Source organism: Dryobates pubescens, chromosome 9, assembly GCF_014839835.1.
Source record: "Dryobates pubescens isolate bDryPub1 chromosome 9, bDryPub1.pri, whole genome shotgun sequence".
Taxonomy (NCBI): Eukaryota; Metazoa; Chordata; class Aves; order Piciformes; family Picidae; genus Dryobates; species Dryobates pubescens.
In genome coordinates, this window is record NC_071620.1 from 14204280 (window position 1) to 14220889 (window position 16610).

Below are 16610 nucleotides of genomic sequence, written 5' to 3' on the forward strand. Positions count from 1 at the left end.
TTTACACAAATTAAAGCTCCTGGATCTTCAGCTTTTCTCTCTCTTTTTTTTTTAGAAGGAATAATTTATCTCTATAATATATTTGGCATAATTCTGCCTATAGGACCCAGCAGTGCTTCACTGATGAATTGTACTTATTGTTGTTCCTCAAGTTATTATACATCTTTTAGAAGCATGAGCATATTTGTACTAATTATATTAAATCTCTGTTGTGGCAACATATGGCAAGAAAAAGGGTTGGCAGTGTCATGAGATTCTAAATGAAAGTGAGAGAATGAGTAATTCTGAAAAGAAGGGCAAGGGGGGATAAAATAATGACTGAACCAGAAAACAACCCCTTGCTAATAGAGATGAAGGGGTTGATGGGGTCTGATCCTCTTTACCTTGCTGAAGGCAATGGGATATTTGCTGGTGAAAGAAGCACAGAACTGTGTTGCAGCTTTCCCCTATCTCCACTCTTTGATAGCTTTTGAAGCTCAACTTTAACAGGTGCACATTTTGGCAGATGTGCCCCATGATTAAAGATTCAGCATCCAGCCTCTTGTGTTTGAACAATACTGTTTGCATCAGAAAAAGAAGAGGGAAAAAAAGGGGGGGGGGGGGGGGGGGGAAGACTAAAAACTGGGAAATCTTTCCAACTGCACCTTCACACAAAAAAAGATGAGACAGAAAATTTGATGAAAGCCTGGTGTTCAAAGGGGTGCCTGAAGCATGTAGCTGGAGGCAAGTTAACGTTAGTTATAGTCCTTTGCAAGGGCTGTTTACATGTTTCCTCTGTAGTCAAAGGGCTGGATGCACGTGCTGCAAAAATTAGAAATGCCTACATGGCTCCCCTCAGTCTTTTGTCTTACCAACATGTGAATGATACTTGATGCTATGCTCAGAGATGTTTTAAGGTGTTCCAGCCTCTTTTTAATTGCAGTCGAAAATAGAATTCATTTAGGTTAGAACTTGCCCCTTTTGGAAAGTTGCAGTCCTGCTTGTGGTGAGCTCTTAACTAAGGGAGCAGGAGATGAGGATCACAAAATGGTCAGAGGATGAAACCCCTCTGCTGTGAGGACAGAAAATAATCTCAAACAATCTTAAATTAATTCAATTTTTGTGCAGGAGCACTTGTCCTATGAAGACAGTCTGAGAGAGCTGGTGTTTTTCAGCCTGGAGAAGGCTCCAGGGAGACTTTCTTGTGTCCTTTCAGGATTTAAAGGGGCATAGATGAAAGATGTTTTTTATCAGGGCCTGTTGTGACAGGACAATGGATGACGGTTTTAAACTAAAAGAGAAAGATTTAGATTGAATATAAGGAGGGTGCTGCTGAGGGTGGTGAGACACTGGCCCAGGTTGCCCAGAGAGCTAGTAGATGCCCATCCCTGGAAACATTCCAGATCAGGTTGGACAGGGCTCTCAGCAACCTGATCTAACTGGAGATGTCCCTGCTTACTGAAGGGGTTTTGGACTAGATGACATTGAAAGGTCTGATCCAAACCATGGTACAGTTCTAGGATTCTATGTAAAGCAGAAGATCATAGCTGGAGGGCTTCTCTACTTTGTGCTAATGCCTGAGTGGATGACCTGACTGCGCAAGAGATGATGGACAAAAGACTGACACTGAGTCCATATTTCATATTTGATGATGCTAGATCTCCAACTTATTCATTGTGACATTCACATGGGCAGAAAGAACAGAGATACAAGATCAGTTGTGTTTTTTTCCCTCTGCCCCATGGGGAATTGCTACCAAAATAATTTTATCCAACAAGGATAACCTTTTGATTTGTGTGGCAAGAAGTAATATTTTTCCTCAGAATTTTAAGGGTTATCAAAAAAGTTGAGATAAGCTGTGGCCATTATTTTTTTCCCCTCTACAAACAAGTTTTGTCCTGTCAATGGCAGAAATTATTTCACCAAGTAGAAAGGTGAAATATTCTACTCTGACAGGAAGAGAAGCTCCTTAATCCATGTTCTAAAATTCTTCACTGTTAAAAATTTAGCACCCTGTTAGAAGTTCCATATCCTTACTTTTAATGCAGCTGAGGGGTAATCAAAGGTGTTCTATCCCTTTAATTGGGACCATTTGTGTGTGTAGTATATGCAGAGATAAATATACATTAAATATCTAACAATGCTTAGATAGTAGGTGTACTTTAAGGTGGTTTGATTTATTAGTTGGATATGCATTATGTATTGTATTGTTTAAAGTTTGATGGAGATTGGATGTGTCATCTCTCTGGTCCAGACACGTTGCATGAGATACTCAGATATGCATTCTTGCTACCTTTCATTTGTGTCACCAGTTCTGGTCTCAGTTTCATCTTGATTTTTCATACATTAATATTTGGCTTTTCTTTCCTTCCATTTCATCTTTTCCACCACTGCCTAATCCTTCCACCATCATGGCAGAAGAAGCTATCACTCCTACACTTATTACCTGTAAGTAACTTCTTTGGAGATACACTTTCTGCCATGTTGTTCCATGCATAAGTAGTGAATGCTAATATTGAACATTCCTGAATCAAAGCAAGCTTTGTAAAAGTTTAAGCAAGGTAAAAAACAACCTGGTCAATAATGTCATGAAATATTTAGCCTTATAGTGGTTTCTTACACCTCATACTGTGCATTGGAGTCCTTTGAATATCGCTATGTAACAAACTTTCTTCATTGAAAAGTGGTATGTATAAATATCACTGCCATGCCTGTGAGAAATTTTCATGCCTAAGTAACTATTTTGTAGAATTTATTTAGTGGTTTCCTTCTCATTTGTTTTGTGGAGAGTGCAGCATTGGTTAGACAGGTACAAGCATTTCCATTTGTTGCTGTGTACATATTGCTGCTTTGTTGTGAATAATGACCATGCAGAAATGTCACAAGTTACCATTACCAGAGTGAATTTCAAAGGAGAGAGTGCTAAAAAAATTTAGAAAATATGAGGGCAAGATGAAGCATAACTTTCAGTAAGTAATAACTTTTCCTTTTGATACAGTCCTTAGTAATACCACTTCATGATTCTTTATTTACCCAAAGCCTTTGTTTCACTCCCTGCTGTCAGCAGGTGATGAATGCAAAGAGTTCTTCTGTGAGTTTAGCAAATCCCTTTCTGAAACTAGGCACCTTTTCTCACTTTTCAGCTACAAGGAGTACATGATAGGTTTTGGATTAGCAAAATATTAGGGGTCCTGGTTAGTCACAAAGTGAGATCCAGGGGGACCTTGACAGGCTGGAGAGATGGGGCCGTGCCAACCTCCTGAGGTTCAACAAGACCAAGTGCAAGGTTCTGCATATGGGTCAGAGCAATCCCAGGCACCAATATAGGCTGGGCAGTGACTGGCTTGAGAGCAGCCTAGAAGAAAAGGACTTGGGGTTGCTGGTGGATGAGAAGCTCAACATGATGAGCTCAACTGTGATGAGCCACCAGTGTGCACTTGCAGCCAATTGTATCCTCGGCTGTATCAAAAGAAGTGTTGCCAGCAGGTCAAGGGAGGTGATTCTCCCCCTCTACACTGCTCTCATGAGACCCGGAGTACCGTGTCCCATTCTGGAGCCCTTATTACAAGAGGATGTGCTGGAACCTCTCTGGAGCAGGGTCACGACGATGATCAGAGGGCTGGAGCACCTTTCCTGTGAGGGCAGGCTGAGAGAGTTGGGATTGTTCAGTTTGGAGAAGAGAAGGCTCTGAGGAGACCTTATTGTGGCCTTCCAGTATCTGAAGGGGGCCTATGAGAAAGCTGGTGAGGGACTTTTTAGGGTGTCAGGTAGTGATAGGACTAGGGGGAATGGATCAAAGCTGAGGATGAGGAGAGATTTCGATTAGATGTTAGGAAGGTGTTCACCATGAGGATGGTGAGACGCTGGAACAGATTGCCTAAGAAGGTGCTGGAAACCCCATCCCTGGAGGTTTTTAAGGCAAACTCTGAGCAACCTGATCTAGTGTGGGCTGTCCTTGCCCATGGCTGGGGTGTTGGAACTAGATGATCCTTGAGGTCCCTTCTAATCCTGACAGTTCTGTGATTCTGTGAAAGGGATTTAAGGATAACAAGCTGGTGAAGAGTCTGTCCTATGGGGAGTGACTGAAGGAACATGGATTGTTTAGTCTGGAGAAGAGGAGACAGAGAAGAGACTTCATTGCTCTCTATGGCTACCCTAAATGGGCTTGTAGTGAGGTGGGGGTCAGTCTCTTCCCTCTAATATCAAGTGATAGAATGAGAGGAAATGGCCTGAAAGTGTGCCAGGAGAGATTTAGCTTGGATAACAGGAAAAAATTCTTCACTGACAGAGTGGTCAGGATTGGAACTGGCTGTCCAGGGAGGCGGTAGAGTTACCATCCCTGGAGGTGTTCAAGAAATGTGTGGACATGGCACTTCAGGACATGGTTTAATGGCCATGGTGTTCTTAGTCTGACAATTGGACTCAATGATCTTAGAGGTCTTTTACAACCAAAACAATTCTACGATTGCTGACCAGCAGCAAAAAATCAGTTGTCCAGTAGATACCTGTCTTCTTTAAGGCTCAGGTTTAAAAATCATTGGAAACTAGGAGATATTTTTCTGTAGTTATAGAAAATATTCCACTTGCATGAGCTGTAGTACTAAGTTACAGTGGGATAATCTCAAAAGAAAGACATTCCAATAATGTTTTTAATTAAAAAAGCAATATTAAGTGTCTCATGTTGCCATGTAGTTGCTCTTCAAACATTTTAAATACCTTTTCCAGTTAGAATCATAGGATCACCCAGGTTGGAAGAGACTTCCAAGATCATCCAGTCCAATCTATTAATATATATTAAAAAAAACCCAACCAACAAACCAAAAAACCAAACAAACACCACCACCACCACCCCAAATGTTCATTTCTAGACTTCATGAAAGATTTAGTAAGTGTTTTTCTAACTTGAAAACTTGTTAAGCAGATCCAGGCTTCAAATGAATTCAAGCAACTAAAACATACACCTCACAAACGAAAATCCCTAAGACTTCTGAGTCTATGGAAACTGCTCATTTAAGTGGTGATTCAGATTTCATATTACAACATTTGACACTTTACAGAGAGTGCAATATGTTTAGACTGCTTTTTAAAGCACTGTATTAATGTAAAGGTCAGGGAAAAAATTATCTCTTCAACATATACAGTATTTCAAGTTTTGTTGGGGTTTTTTCCCAAGATGAAAAGTCCACATTTTTCTTGAAACAGGCATTCAACAAAGCCAAAACCTCAGTTTGGGAGCATTTAAATATTGTTTCTAAAATGTAAAAAAAACAACCCCAAAACATGTAAAAAAAAAAACCCAAAACCCTGTCAAAAACCCCCAACAAACAATATGTCATTGCCATAATAATTAATATATTTAAATTAGTATTTTAATTTATTTCATGTCTCAAGGCAAAGTCAAAAAACCAAAATGGAAACAGATGCAACATTAAATGACATACTTTTATTATTCAAGGAAATTGTATTCTTTCTTTTTTCTCTCTTTCCCCCTCCCCCCCCGCCCCCCCCCTTAATACCCAAAAAAAAATAGTTAAAAAAAAAAAAAGAAAAGGAATTGAAGCTTTGCAAACAGATTATGCTATCATGGAGACTGTTGACAGTGGATGGAATAGGGCTTCTCTTATTATTTATAATGCTCTCACAGCAGCCTCACAGAAAGACCATGATACAAATTCAGTAGCTTTGCAGCCTGGGTACATTAACTCCTCCAAATCGAGCTAGGCAAAAAGGAGCCTTATGAAGTTCAACCAGGGCAAGTGCAGGGTCCCACACCCAAGGAGGAATAACCCACTGCAACAGTACAGTAAAGGGTTAACCTGCTGGAAAGCAGGTTAACCCTTTAGAGAAGGACTAAGGAATGCCAGCAATGTCCTCCTGTGGCCAAGGCAAATGGTTTCCTGGGGTGCATGAAGAACAATGTGACTGGCAGGTTAAAGGAGGTTTTCCTCCCCTTCTACTCTGCCTCAGTGAGGTCACATATGGTGTGCTGCATCCATTTCTGGGCTTCTCAGTTCAAGAGAGACAAGGAACTGCTGAAGAGAGTCCAACAGAAGGATATAAAGATTTTTAAGAGACTAGAACAGCTCTCTATAATGATGAGGAGAGGCTGAACGACCTGGGGCTGTTTAGCCTGGAGAAGAGCAGCATGAGAGGGGATCTTCTAAATGGGCAGGATCAAGAGGATGAGGCCAGATTATTTTCTGTCATGCCCAGCAACAGGATAAGGTGAACAATCTGGAACCCAGGAAGTTCCACTGAAACATAAGAAAAAAATTCTTTCTCGTGAGAGTGACAGAGCACTGGAGTCTCTTTCTCTGGCAAGATTCCAAACCCACCTGGGCACTGCAAACCTGGGCAACCCGCTGTGGGTGACCCTGCTTTAGCAGGGCATTTGGACTAAATGATCTCCAGAGGTCCCTTCTAGTCCCCACCATTCTGTGATTCTGTGGAAAGAAATTCTGTGGAAAGAAATTGTGTGATTTTGCCCTTGCATCACTTTGTTCCCTCTCTGGTGAAAGAAAGGCAGTAAGAGCCCTGAAAAGAGCAGACAAGATCAACCCATAATAGGGGGAAATATTTTGGACCAAATTCTCCACCTCTTTATGCACCACAGAATTACACTGAAATCAGTGGAAGTCTCAGATGAATGCAGAATTCATTACTGCGTTATTTTTAGCTGAGGAAGTCAGTGTGGATTATAAAATGTTCTATATTTTGAGAAACATAATTGGAAATACTCTGCCACTGCTAATTTACCACTTTTATACTGAGAATCATATTCAGCTTTACTGATTAGACATTGTAAATTCAAGCTGAACCATCCAAGGGACCGTCTGAAATAGTTACTATTGTCTTGCGTGCTGTGGGCTTCTTCTCCTTGTGGTAGACTGCAATTTCTGACACTTCTAGATCCATCCCAGCATTAGGAAAAAAAAAAAAAAAAAAAAAAAAGAAAAAGGAAAATAATTGGAGGTGCTTGGAGCTGCTGCTGAATCATCAGAGGTGGACCTACAGCTGGGCATCTTCGGCAGAGAATTATTTCATCATATGTTTACCAGGTAGCCAGCCAAGGGATGTTACAGAGATGAAATTGAGTGCTGCTATTGAACATAGCAAGTTCCATCTAAATATGAGGAGGAACTTCCTTACTGTGAGGATGGTAGAGGACTGGAACAAGCTGCCCAGACAGGTGGTGAAATCTCCATATCTAGAATCTTTCAAAACCTGCCGGGACGCCATCCTGTGCAACCTGGTATAGGGGAGTCTGCTCTGGCAAAGGGGTTGGATTAGATGACCTCCAGAAAGCTCTTCCAACCTTTGTCATTCTGTGTGCTTCTTTGTAAGGGGCTTAAATACTTTTACCAGCTCCTTTCCTCCCACTCTTTCTTTCCTGAGAACTGAGGCATATAGTAATCTTTCACCTCAGTCAAGCAGCAGATTGGGGTTTGTTTGGCTGTAGTTAGTCATAGAATCACAGAGTTGTTAGAGTTGGAAGGAAACTCAAGGGTCATCTAGTTGCAACCCCCCTAAAATGGGCAGGGACACCTCACTCAGATCAGGTTGCTCAGAGCCACATCCAGCCTGGCCCTAAAAACCTCCAGGGATGGGGCTTCTACCACCTCCCTGGGCAACCTGTTCCAGTGTCTCACTCATGGTGAACAATTTCTTCCTAAATGTCCTGTATGAGTCCCTTCATTGTTAATTCCAGAGCAAATGTAATAGTGCTCATCAACTCTGCAGCAAATCTTTTGACTTTGCAATTGATTCCATGTGGGGGGGAAAAAAGAAGAACGGAGATGGTGGTGTTAGTGCCACTTGCTGGTGTTTTCAGCATGATTACTTTCTCCTGATGTGGTTTCTCCTGGGCAAAACCCGTGCAAATACTGGCCAGAGAAGGAAAAGGAGGTTAGTGTATTGTGTATTTACAGTTAAATGAACTAGACAGGTGTGTTACTCAGGTGCTGGAGTGTGTCCAGAGAAGGACAATGAAGCTGGTGAAGGGTGTAGGCCACAAGGTTTGTGATGAGTGCCCAAGGGTATTTGGGTTCTTCGTTTGGGAGAAAAGGAGGCTGAAGGGTGAACTTCTCACTCTCTACAACTCCCTGAAAGAAGGTTGGAGCATGGTAAAGGTTGTTTTCTTCTCCCAAGTAACAAGTGATAGAACAAGAGAAAATGGCCTCAAGTTGCACCAGAGAAGGTTTAGATGAGTAACAAATTCTTGGCAGAAAAGGAACAGGCTGCCCAGGTAAATGCTAAAGTTTCCATTCCTGGAGGGATTTGAAATCTATGTAGAGGTGGTGATGAGCAACATACTTCCCTGACTTGGCAGTCCTGGGTTAATGGTTGGCTGTGATGATCTTAAAGGTCTTTTCCAACCAAAATGATTCTATGATTCTTCGAGGAGCACAACTGTGCTGACTGATGACCATTAACTTCTATATTTGAGATTTTCACTTTGATAAAGTTTCTCTCCTTGCAGGTCATTGGTCATTAGTGTTCAAAAACCTTGTGGACATGGCCCTTCAAGACATTTTTTTAATGACCATGTTGGTCTTGGATTGATGGTTGGACTTTTCCAACAGAACAAATTCTATGAGGTGCTAACATAGCTTGATTTGTACAAATTCATGCATCAAAGAGAGTGAGTGGTTGGACCACCTGAGTTTACTTGAGGAGCTGGCACCTAATGGAGAGTTTGGTAAATTCAGTTTTTGGGGGTAGAGAGTTAGATCATAGCTGTTGCAAGTTGCTTTCAAGAAAAGACTTCATTACATTGCTATGAGTATGACGTACACTCAATTAAAATGCAAGGTAGTGAAGGTGGATTTTGATGTTGTCCCTCAGTTTGAACTTGATCTCAAAAGGGTATGCTTTGATCATTACTAAACTTAAGTACTTACTCAGCAATGATGATGCACAGAAGGTTGATGTGTGATGTTATTTTACTTTTGTGTCTGTTCATGAGTCATTTCAGTTTCTGAAAGGTACAGTAGAGAAACAGGAGACAACTGTTGCCCAGTATTCTTCTAAAATAGTCACCACATCAAAATCTTTATGTTATGACTGTGTTTGAGCTGTTTGATGTGTTTGATGCATTAGAGGATGCCTGTGATCGCCTCTGAATCTTTAATTTAGCAGCGATACATAGACTTGGATCACAGAATCACCTAACCCAAAATAATCCTGAGTTTCTGTAATTGTTATTGTAAGCCAGACTTGAATGATTTGGGGATGTTCCTTGAGTTTTGATGTGTCTGGCTAAGTCTAGAATGCCAGCATATTGAAATCTTTGTGTAATACACAGTGCCCAAAATAGCAGGGAGCGTGTTTTACTGAGTCACCATCACTGAAAAATACATTTGTGTGCTGTGTACCATATGCTTTGCGTGCAGAGGTGTGATATGTAGCTTTCATGAGGAGCAACAAAGCAATCTCAGAATCAGAATTTTATTTTTAATTAAAATACCACACCATATTAAAAAAAAAAAAAAAAAAGAAATCTGGAGTCATAACTGATTATACTGAATCCTTGTGTCTTCTGATTCTTCTGAATCTGATTGTATTTCTTTATAGCCAAGACTCCAAGTCCCATTTTTTGTAGAAAAAAACATAAATTGCAAATAATCCTTAACACTCTGACCACCAGTAAGTAAATCCTTTTTATTATTTATTTTTATTGTTTTATTTGCTCTTTCTGAAATATGTGAGCCTCCCAGGGCAGTATTCTGACCTTATGGAATAGCTTCCTTGTGGTGCAAGAGAGATAGATCCCTCATGTGGAGAAGTAGCTGTGCATTTGTTGCCTATCTTGAGTTTAGTAAAGATTTTGACACTGTTTCACAGAATCATACAGAATCACAGAATCACCAAGGCTGGAAGAGACCTCAAAGATCATCAAGTCCAACCTGTCACCACAGACCTCATGACTAAACCATGGCACCAAGTGCCACGTCAAATCCCCTCTTGAACACCTCCAGGGATGGTGACTCCACCACCTCCCTGGGCAGCACATTCCAATGACGAACGACTCTCTCAGTGAAGAACTTACTCCTCACATTTCCCACAGCTTTCTCCCAGAAAAACTGGCTGCTTGTGGCTTAAGTGTATGCTTTGGTAGGTAAATAAGTGGTTGGATGGCCAGACACAAAGATTGGTGGTGAATGGAATAAAATCCAGTTGGTGGCTGGTCACTAGTGGTGCTCCCTGGGGCTCAGTATTGGAGCCAGTTTCCTTTAAAACCTTTATCAGTGATCTGGGGATCAAGGGCACCCTCAGTAGGTTTGTAGATGACACCAAGTTGGGAGGGAGTGTTGATCTGCTTGAGGGTAGGAAGGCTCTACAGAGGAATCTGGGCAGACTGGATCAAAGGGCCAAAGCCAATGGGATGAGGTTCAATTAGGCCAAGTGCTGCATCACAAAACTCCATGACAGCTCCAGGCTCGAGACTGTGTCTGGAAAGCTGCCTGGTGGAAAAGGAACTGGGGATGTTTGTCAACAGCTGGCTGAACATAAGCCAGTGTATGCCCAGTTGGCCAAGAAACCCAACAGCATCCTGGCCTGTAGCAGGAATAGTGTGGTCATCAGGACCAGGGCAGTGATTGTGCCACTCTACTCAGCACTGGTAAGCCCTGCATTGAGTACTGGGTTCAGTCTTGGGCCCCTCACTATAAGAAGGGCATTGAGGTACTGGAGTGCATCAAAAGAAAGACATTGAAGCTGTTGAAGTATCTAGAGCACATGTCTTGTGAGGAGAGGCTGAGGGAACTAATGTTGGTTAGTCTAGAGGAGAGGAAGCTGAGGAAGCTGAACCTTCTCACATTTTACAACTACCTGAATGGAGGCTGGAAACAGATGGAGGTCAGTATCTTGAGCCTAGTAACAAGTGATAAGACAAGTAGAAATGGAGTCAAGTTGTGCCAGGGGAGGTTTGTGTTGGATATTTGGAACAATTTCTTCCCTGAAAGGTTTGTCAAGCCCTGGGACAGGCTGCCAGTGCAGTGGTCGTGTCACCATCCCTGAAGGGGTTTCAAAGCCGTGTACATGTAGTGCTGAGGGGAGTGTTTTTGTGGTGACTTGGCAAAGCTGGACTTGATCTTACAGGTCTCTTCCAGCCAAAACCATTTTATGATTCCATGATTCTATATTTTCTGGGCATTTTTACATACTCATTCCAAGTTGCTTTTCTCGTAGGGAAACCCACAGTCATTTCTCAAACTACCCAGACTTTTCACACCTAGACTTTTCTAATTCATAGAAATGAGAGTGAATGTGTGGAGTGAGAAACCCTGATCTGGAATGTGCTGTGAGTGTGGGCTTTTCAAAATAAGTGAGTAGCAGAGAGCAAGCAAGGTGAAGTCTCAGAAGTGACTGATTGGTATGCTGGTCACACCATCACACTCAGTTACTGTCCTTGCTCCCTCAGTGTCGAGCAGTAAATTTGCAGATGAGCCAGGTTTGGAGATTTTTTCTGTCCTTAAAAGGGCAGTTTCACATTACACTGTTTGTTTTGAGAAGGTATCTGATATTTAGTCTGAGGACCAATGTAACTGTAGGAAAAATACATGGTTATGCAATCTGGAGATGACTTAGAAAAGCTTTGTCTTGCTTTAACATACAGGGACTTGAACACTGGGATTGCTTTTAGAAACCATGGATTCCATATACTCTTGTAGGATAAGCCTGAAAACCTGTGTTTATTACATACAACACTGAGACATAATCACAGAATCACAGAAACATTCAGGTTGGAAAAGACCCTCAGGATCACCAAGTCCAACCAATAACCCTACTCTGCAAGGTGCACCCCCAAACCATATCCCCAAGCACCACATCCAAATGACCTTTAAACACAACCAAGGTTGGTGACTCAGCCACCTTCCTGGGCAGCACATTCCAATACCTGACCACTCTTTCAGTGAAATTTTTTTTCCTAACGTCCAGTCTAAACCTACCCAGTCACAGCTGGAGGCTGTTCCCTCTTGTTCTATCACTAATAACCTGTTGGACTTGATGATCTTTGAGGTCTCTTCCAACCTTGGTGATTCTGTGATTCTGTGATCAGCACCAGCCTCTCTACAACATCCTTTCAGGTAGCTGTAGACAGTGATAATGCATACATCTGGGAGACAAAGAGAGGATAGGGACAGAAAGTACTAAAGAATGTACCTTTGGATTTGAGGTTTTGTTATGCTGTGCCATATTCAGTCTTGCTCAATTAATGTTACCAGTTTACCAGGGAGGACTATAAATCAGTGGATGGAATTAACTCCTTGATTAACCTGTTGACAGTAGTTGATTAGTGGAGTGGAGCATCTCTCTTACATGGAAAGGCTGAGAGACCTGGGGTTGTTTAGCCTGAAGAAGAACAGAATGAGAGGAGATCTTATCAATGCACATAAACATCTAAAGGATGGAGACTGTGAGAATGAGTCTGGGTTCTTTTCAGTGGTGGCCAGTGAAAGTACAAGGGTCAGCCAGCACAAACTAGACAGGAGATTTCACCTGAACTGAAGGAGAATCTTCTTTACTTTGATGATAACAAAGCATTTGGCCTGGCTGCTCGGAGAGGTTGTGCAGTCTCCTCTGAATGCACTCAAATCCCGCCTAGACATTGTGGTCCTGTGCAACCTGCTGTGGGTGTTCCTGCTTTAGCAAGTAAGTTGGACTAGATCATCCTCCAAGGATCCTTCCCACCTCTACTGTTCTAAGATTTTATCATTCTATGATTAAACTAAGGAAAGATTGAGTCTACATGATAATTATTTGCACTGGGCACTATCTTTTCATTTTCATGGGGAAAATGAGGTGTGCCAATTTGCCTCTCTTTTGCTTACCTAAAAATTTATTTTGCTTATGTTTGGGAGGGGAGAGAGGGTAGCAACAGAAAATAGTAAAGAAGGTATCTTTGGATTTGAGTTTTTGGGTTGCTGTCTCATATTCAGTCCTGCTCAGCATTACCAATTCACTAAGGTGGACTGTCCCTTCTACAGAACTATGGAAGGAATTAATTTCTTTATTAACCTGTTGACAGTAGTTGACATCCTGTTGACCTCCTTAGTATCAAGTGACAGAGTGAGAGGAAATGGCCTGAAATTGTGCCAGGGGAGGCTTAGGTTGGATATTAGGAAACACTTTGTTATGGAAAAAGTGGTCAGGCATTGCAACAGGCTGCCAAGAAAGTGGTAGAGACACCATCCCTGGAGATGTTCGAGAAACATGGCACTTCAGGACATGGCTTAGTGGCCACCATGGTGTTAGGTTCACAGTTGAACTTCATGATCTTAGAGGTCTTTTCTAAATCAAACAATTCTATGATTCTATGACTGTAGCTTCATAAAACATTTAGTTCCCAAACCAGGCAATCTTGCTGTCAGTCACAGTCATTCTAGGCACTGAGATGTTGCCATCTTCTACCATTGTTGTTGAATTAGACTTTCAAAGAGGGTAGAAGGTGAATTATTTTGATTAACCCTAAGACTTTTCCTTTGAGGAAAAAAATTGTGGTTTAGCTGCTTTTTTTACTCTGAATTACATTTTCTGTATACCTGGATACCTCAAAAGTGACTTCAGATTCTTTAATTTTAAATATTAGGATAGAAAGCAGAGGTTTTTTCCTTATTTGAATCTATTTATTGTGCAAGAGGGGAAATGCCATTGGAAACTCATTTCCTCTAAACCCCTAACCTGCCATTAAACTTTGTGTGTCACCGCAAATCCGTGAACAGTAAAGAATCTACACTGTTTATTAAGAGCAAAACTCACTTCATAAGTTATGTTGCTAAAGATGTGTTTTACTTTCCTAAATGACTGAAGTGTTAGCTTCCAAAATAACTTAATGAAATATTGACCTGGTCAACAAAAGGTATCTGCAAAAGGTGAGACTAAAAGGAATAAGGTGAATGTTACTCTTCTGGACTTGAGGAGAACAAGCAGCAAACCAATGCTTAAAATAAAATGTGTAAAAGAAATCATACAGGGAATCTAGCCTAAAACTTTGCTGCAGTGAGCCACAGGCTTCATCACTTCTGTGATACAGATAAGAACAACTGTAATAAGATGCTCTCTGTTGAGTGATGTCAGCACAGGGCACCGAGGTGTCATAGTCATTAGCATTGTAATAACGTCCGTTGACTGATTAGATTTTGGCTTGAGCTCCTTATCTGTAATTTTTTCTCTGACCCCTGAATCCCATGGGAGATCCTTTGGCTGAAATACCTTTGCTAAACCTATCTGCAGGGGTTATGGCCAGGTTAATGATAATCCACCTCACTGTAGTATGTGTCAGCCTTGACTCTTAATTTCACAGTGAAAATGTCCTAATCTTGGCTGCTTTTCCTTCTGCTTTTCATTTATATTCTTACATACAGTATCCCTTAAGTTCCCTTGTAGTCCAGACTGCAAGATTCCTGGAGAGAAGAACAGTGCCCATGGCCTTTCTGTAGTGTCTAGCTGACCCAGATCATGATTCATTTCCTAATTTTTTCTTTCTGACACTTATCTTGGTCATTGCTTTCCTGCAATGAATTACATAACAGGTTGCCCAGAGAGGTGACAGATGCTCCATCCCTGGAAACATTTTGGGTCAGGGTGGACTGGGCTCTGTGCAACCTCATCGAGTTGTGTCCCTGATGGCTGCAGGGGAGTTGAGTTGGTCCCTTCCAAACCAAAACATTCTATGATTCTATGAAATCTGTCACCAAAGATAAGGAACCATATCTCAATTGCTTTCTTAGAATCATAGAATGGTCTGGGTTGGAAGGGACCTCCAAAGGTTATCAAGTCCAACCCCCTCTGCAGTAAGCAGAGGCATCTTCAACTATATAGGTTGCCCAGAGCCCTGTTGAGCCTGACGTTGAATACCTCCAGGAATGGGGCCTCAACTACCTCCCTGGGCAACCTGTTCTTCTACCACTCCTGGTCATTCTGACCCCCTGCCTCCATCTGTGACAGTCTGTGCAAAAATTCTATCTCATCAAGTTCCCTCCTAATTTCAGGGTATTAGCCCACATGCAAAATACAGCTAGGAAGATTGCACCAGCTGTGAAATTGAGCCTCCTAAAAACTAAACAAACCAGGGAACAGAGGAATGGACTATGCCACGTGCTTACAAATCCAGCAAAGCCTGGCATTTCATCAGTCCCTGACACCCTGTTGAGATATTAAAATCATAGCTCTATTTCATTTACAACTATGCAAGAAAGGTTTTATTATTACTGCTGTTAGGATTAGACTGTAGCTTTTAGTGTGTGCTACAGAGAGAAATCTATAGAACTGCCAAAAAAGTTTTGCATAACACTCCAGGCTTGGGCCAGAGTGATAGGAAACCTGCCAGTGGAAAAGGACCTAGAGGTCTTGGCTGACAGCTAGCTGAAGATGAGCCAGCATGTGCCCAGGTGGCCAAGAAGGCCACCAGCATCTTGGTCTCTGTCAGCAATAGCGTGGCCAGCAGCATGAGAACAGCAATTTTCCTTCTGTACTTGGCACGGTTGAGGCTGCACCTCAAATGCTTGGTTCAGTTTTGGCCTCTTCACTCCAAGAAGTAAAAGAAGGAGAAGGTCCAGAGAAGGGCAGTGAAGCTGGTCAAGGGTCTGGAGAAGAGGTCTTGTGAGGAGCAGCTGAAGGAACTGGCGTTGTTCAGCCTGGAGAGAAAGAGGCTGAGGGGAGACCTTACTGCTCTCTACAGCCCTCTGAAAGGAGGTTGGAGTGAAGAGAGGGTTGTTCTCTCCTCCCTAGTAACAAGAGATAGGACAAGCAGAACTGGCCTCAAGCTGTTCCAGTGGAGATTTAAGTTGGACAGTAGTAAAAAGGTTTTCCCCAAAAGGTTTGTCAAGCCCTGGAAAACAGACTGCCCTAAAGGGATGTAGTGTTGATGTGATGCTGGGGGACGTGGTTTAGTGGTGACCTGGCAGTGCTGAGTTAATGATTGCACTTGATAATCTTAAAGGTCTATTCTTTCCTAAATAATTCAAAATTTCTATGTTTCTATAATACTGTTCATTCATTCTTGTGCCAGGCAGCCAGCACCAGTAATCTCAAAACAAACAAACAAAAAAAGAGGTAGCATTTGGAGCAGAGCAGAGTTTTGTAGGGCTTGTGCTATGAAATAGCTGCTCCTGTGAGTTCTGAACTAGTGAACATTAAAAACGCACACTTTTCTTTCTAGCAGCTGAAGCTCAGCACAACTTCTGCATTTGATCTGAGATCCCTTGGTGAGACATTGAACCAAATGCCAAGGGGCATCTAAGATCTGCTCAGTTCACCTGCAAAAGAAGTTATCTTCCCTCCTTCCTTCTCATTCCCTGATTCCTCTGATCATGAAGACACAAGTTAGAGCTACCAGAGGCATCTCTGCCTTGGCAGAAGGAAATGCAAAGCAAAGCATTTGCTAGCCTGTGCATTTTACAGTTGTGCAGCAATGAGAGGAACAACTGGGTTAGAGTAATTATCCCACACTATATCTCCCATTAGGAAGTGATCATGTGTTTTCCTCCTCTATGGTGATGTCAATAGCCAAAAGTGGGTCTTCCAATATGTATTTGTCCAACATGTTGATATTTGGTATAGTATGCCTGCTGGGTAGAGGAAGTTATGGTTTAGGAAGGATAATGGTTTAGATTTAGATAGATTTTAGT

The 16610-nt window shown here is 41.9% G+C and overlaps 1 protein-coding gene across 16 annotated transcripts in view; it reads left to right on the forward strand.

Moving 5' to 3' along the window:
- The window catches only part of PTPRM (protein tyrosine phosphatase receptor type M), a 514813-nt gene that overhangs the window by 337072 nt on the left and 161131 nt on the right, over nucleotides 1–16610 (forward strand). For 7 of the 16 annotated variants that reach the window (XM_054164442.1, XM_009909925.2, XM_054164443.1 and 4 more), the window contains one exon: nucleotides 2398–2427. The exons of the other annotated variants lie outside the window; for them this stretch is intronic. In XM_054164442.1, coding sequence (XP_054020417.1) covers nucleotides 2398–2427 — 30 coding nt within the window. The remainder of the gene's footprint in view (nucleotides 1–2397; nucleotides 2428–16610) is intronic. 16 annotated transcript variants of the gene reach the window in all.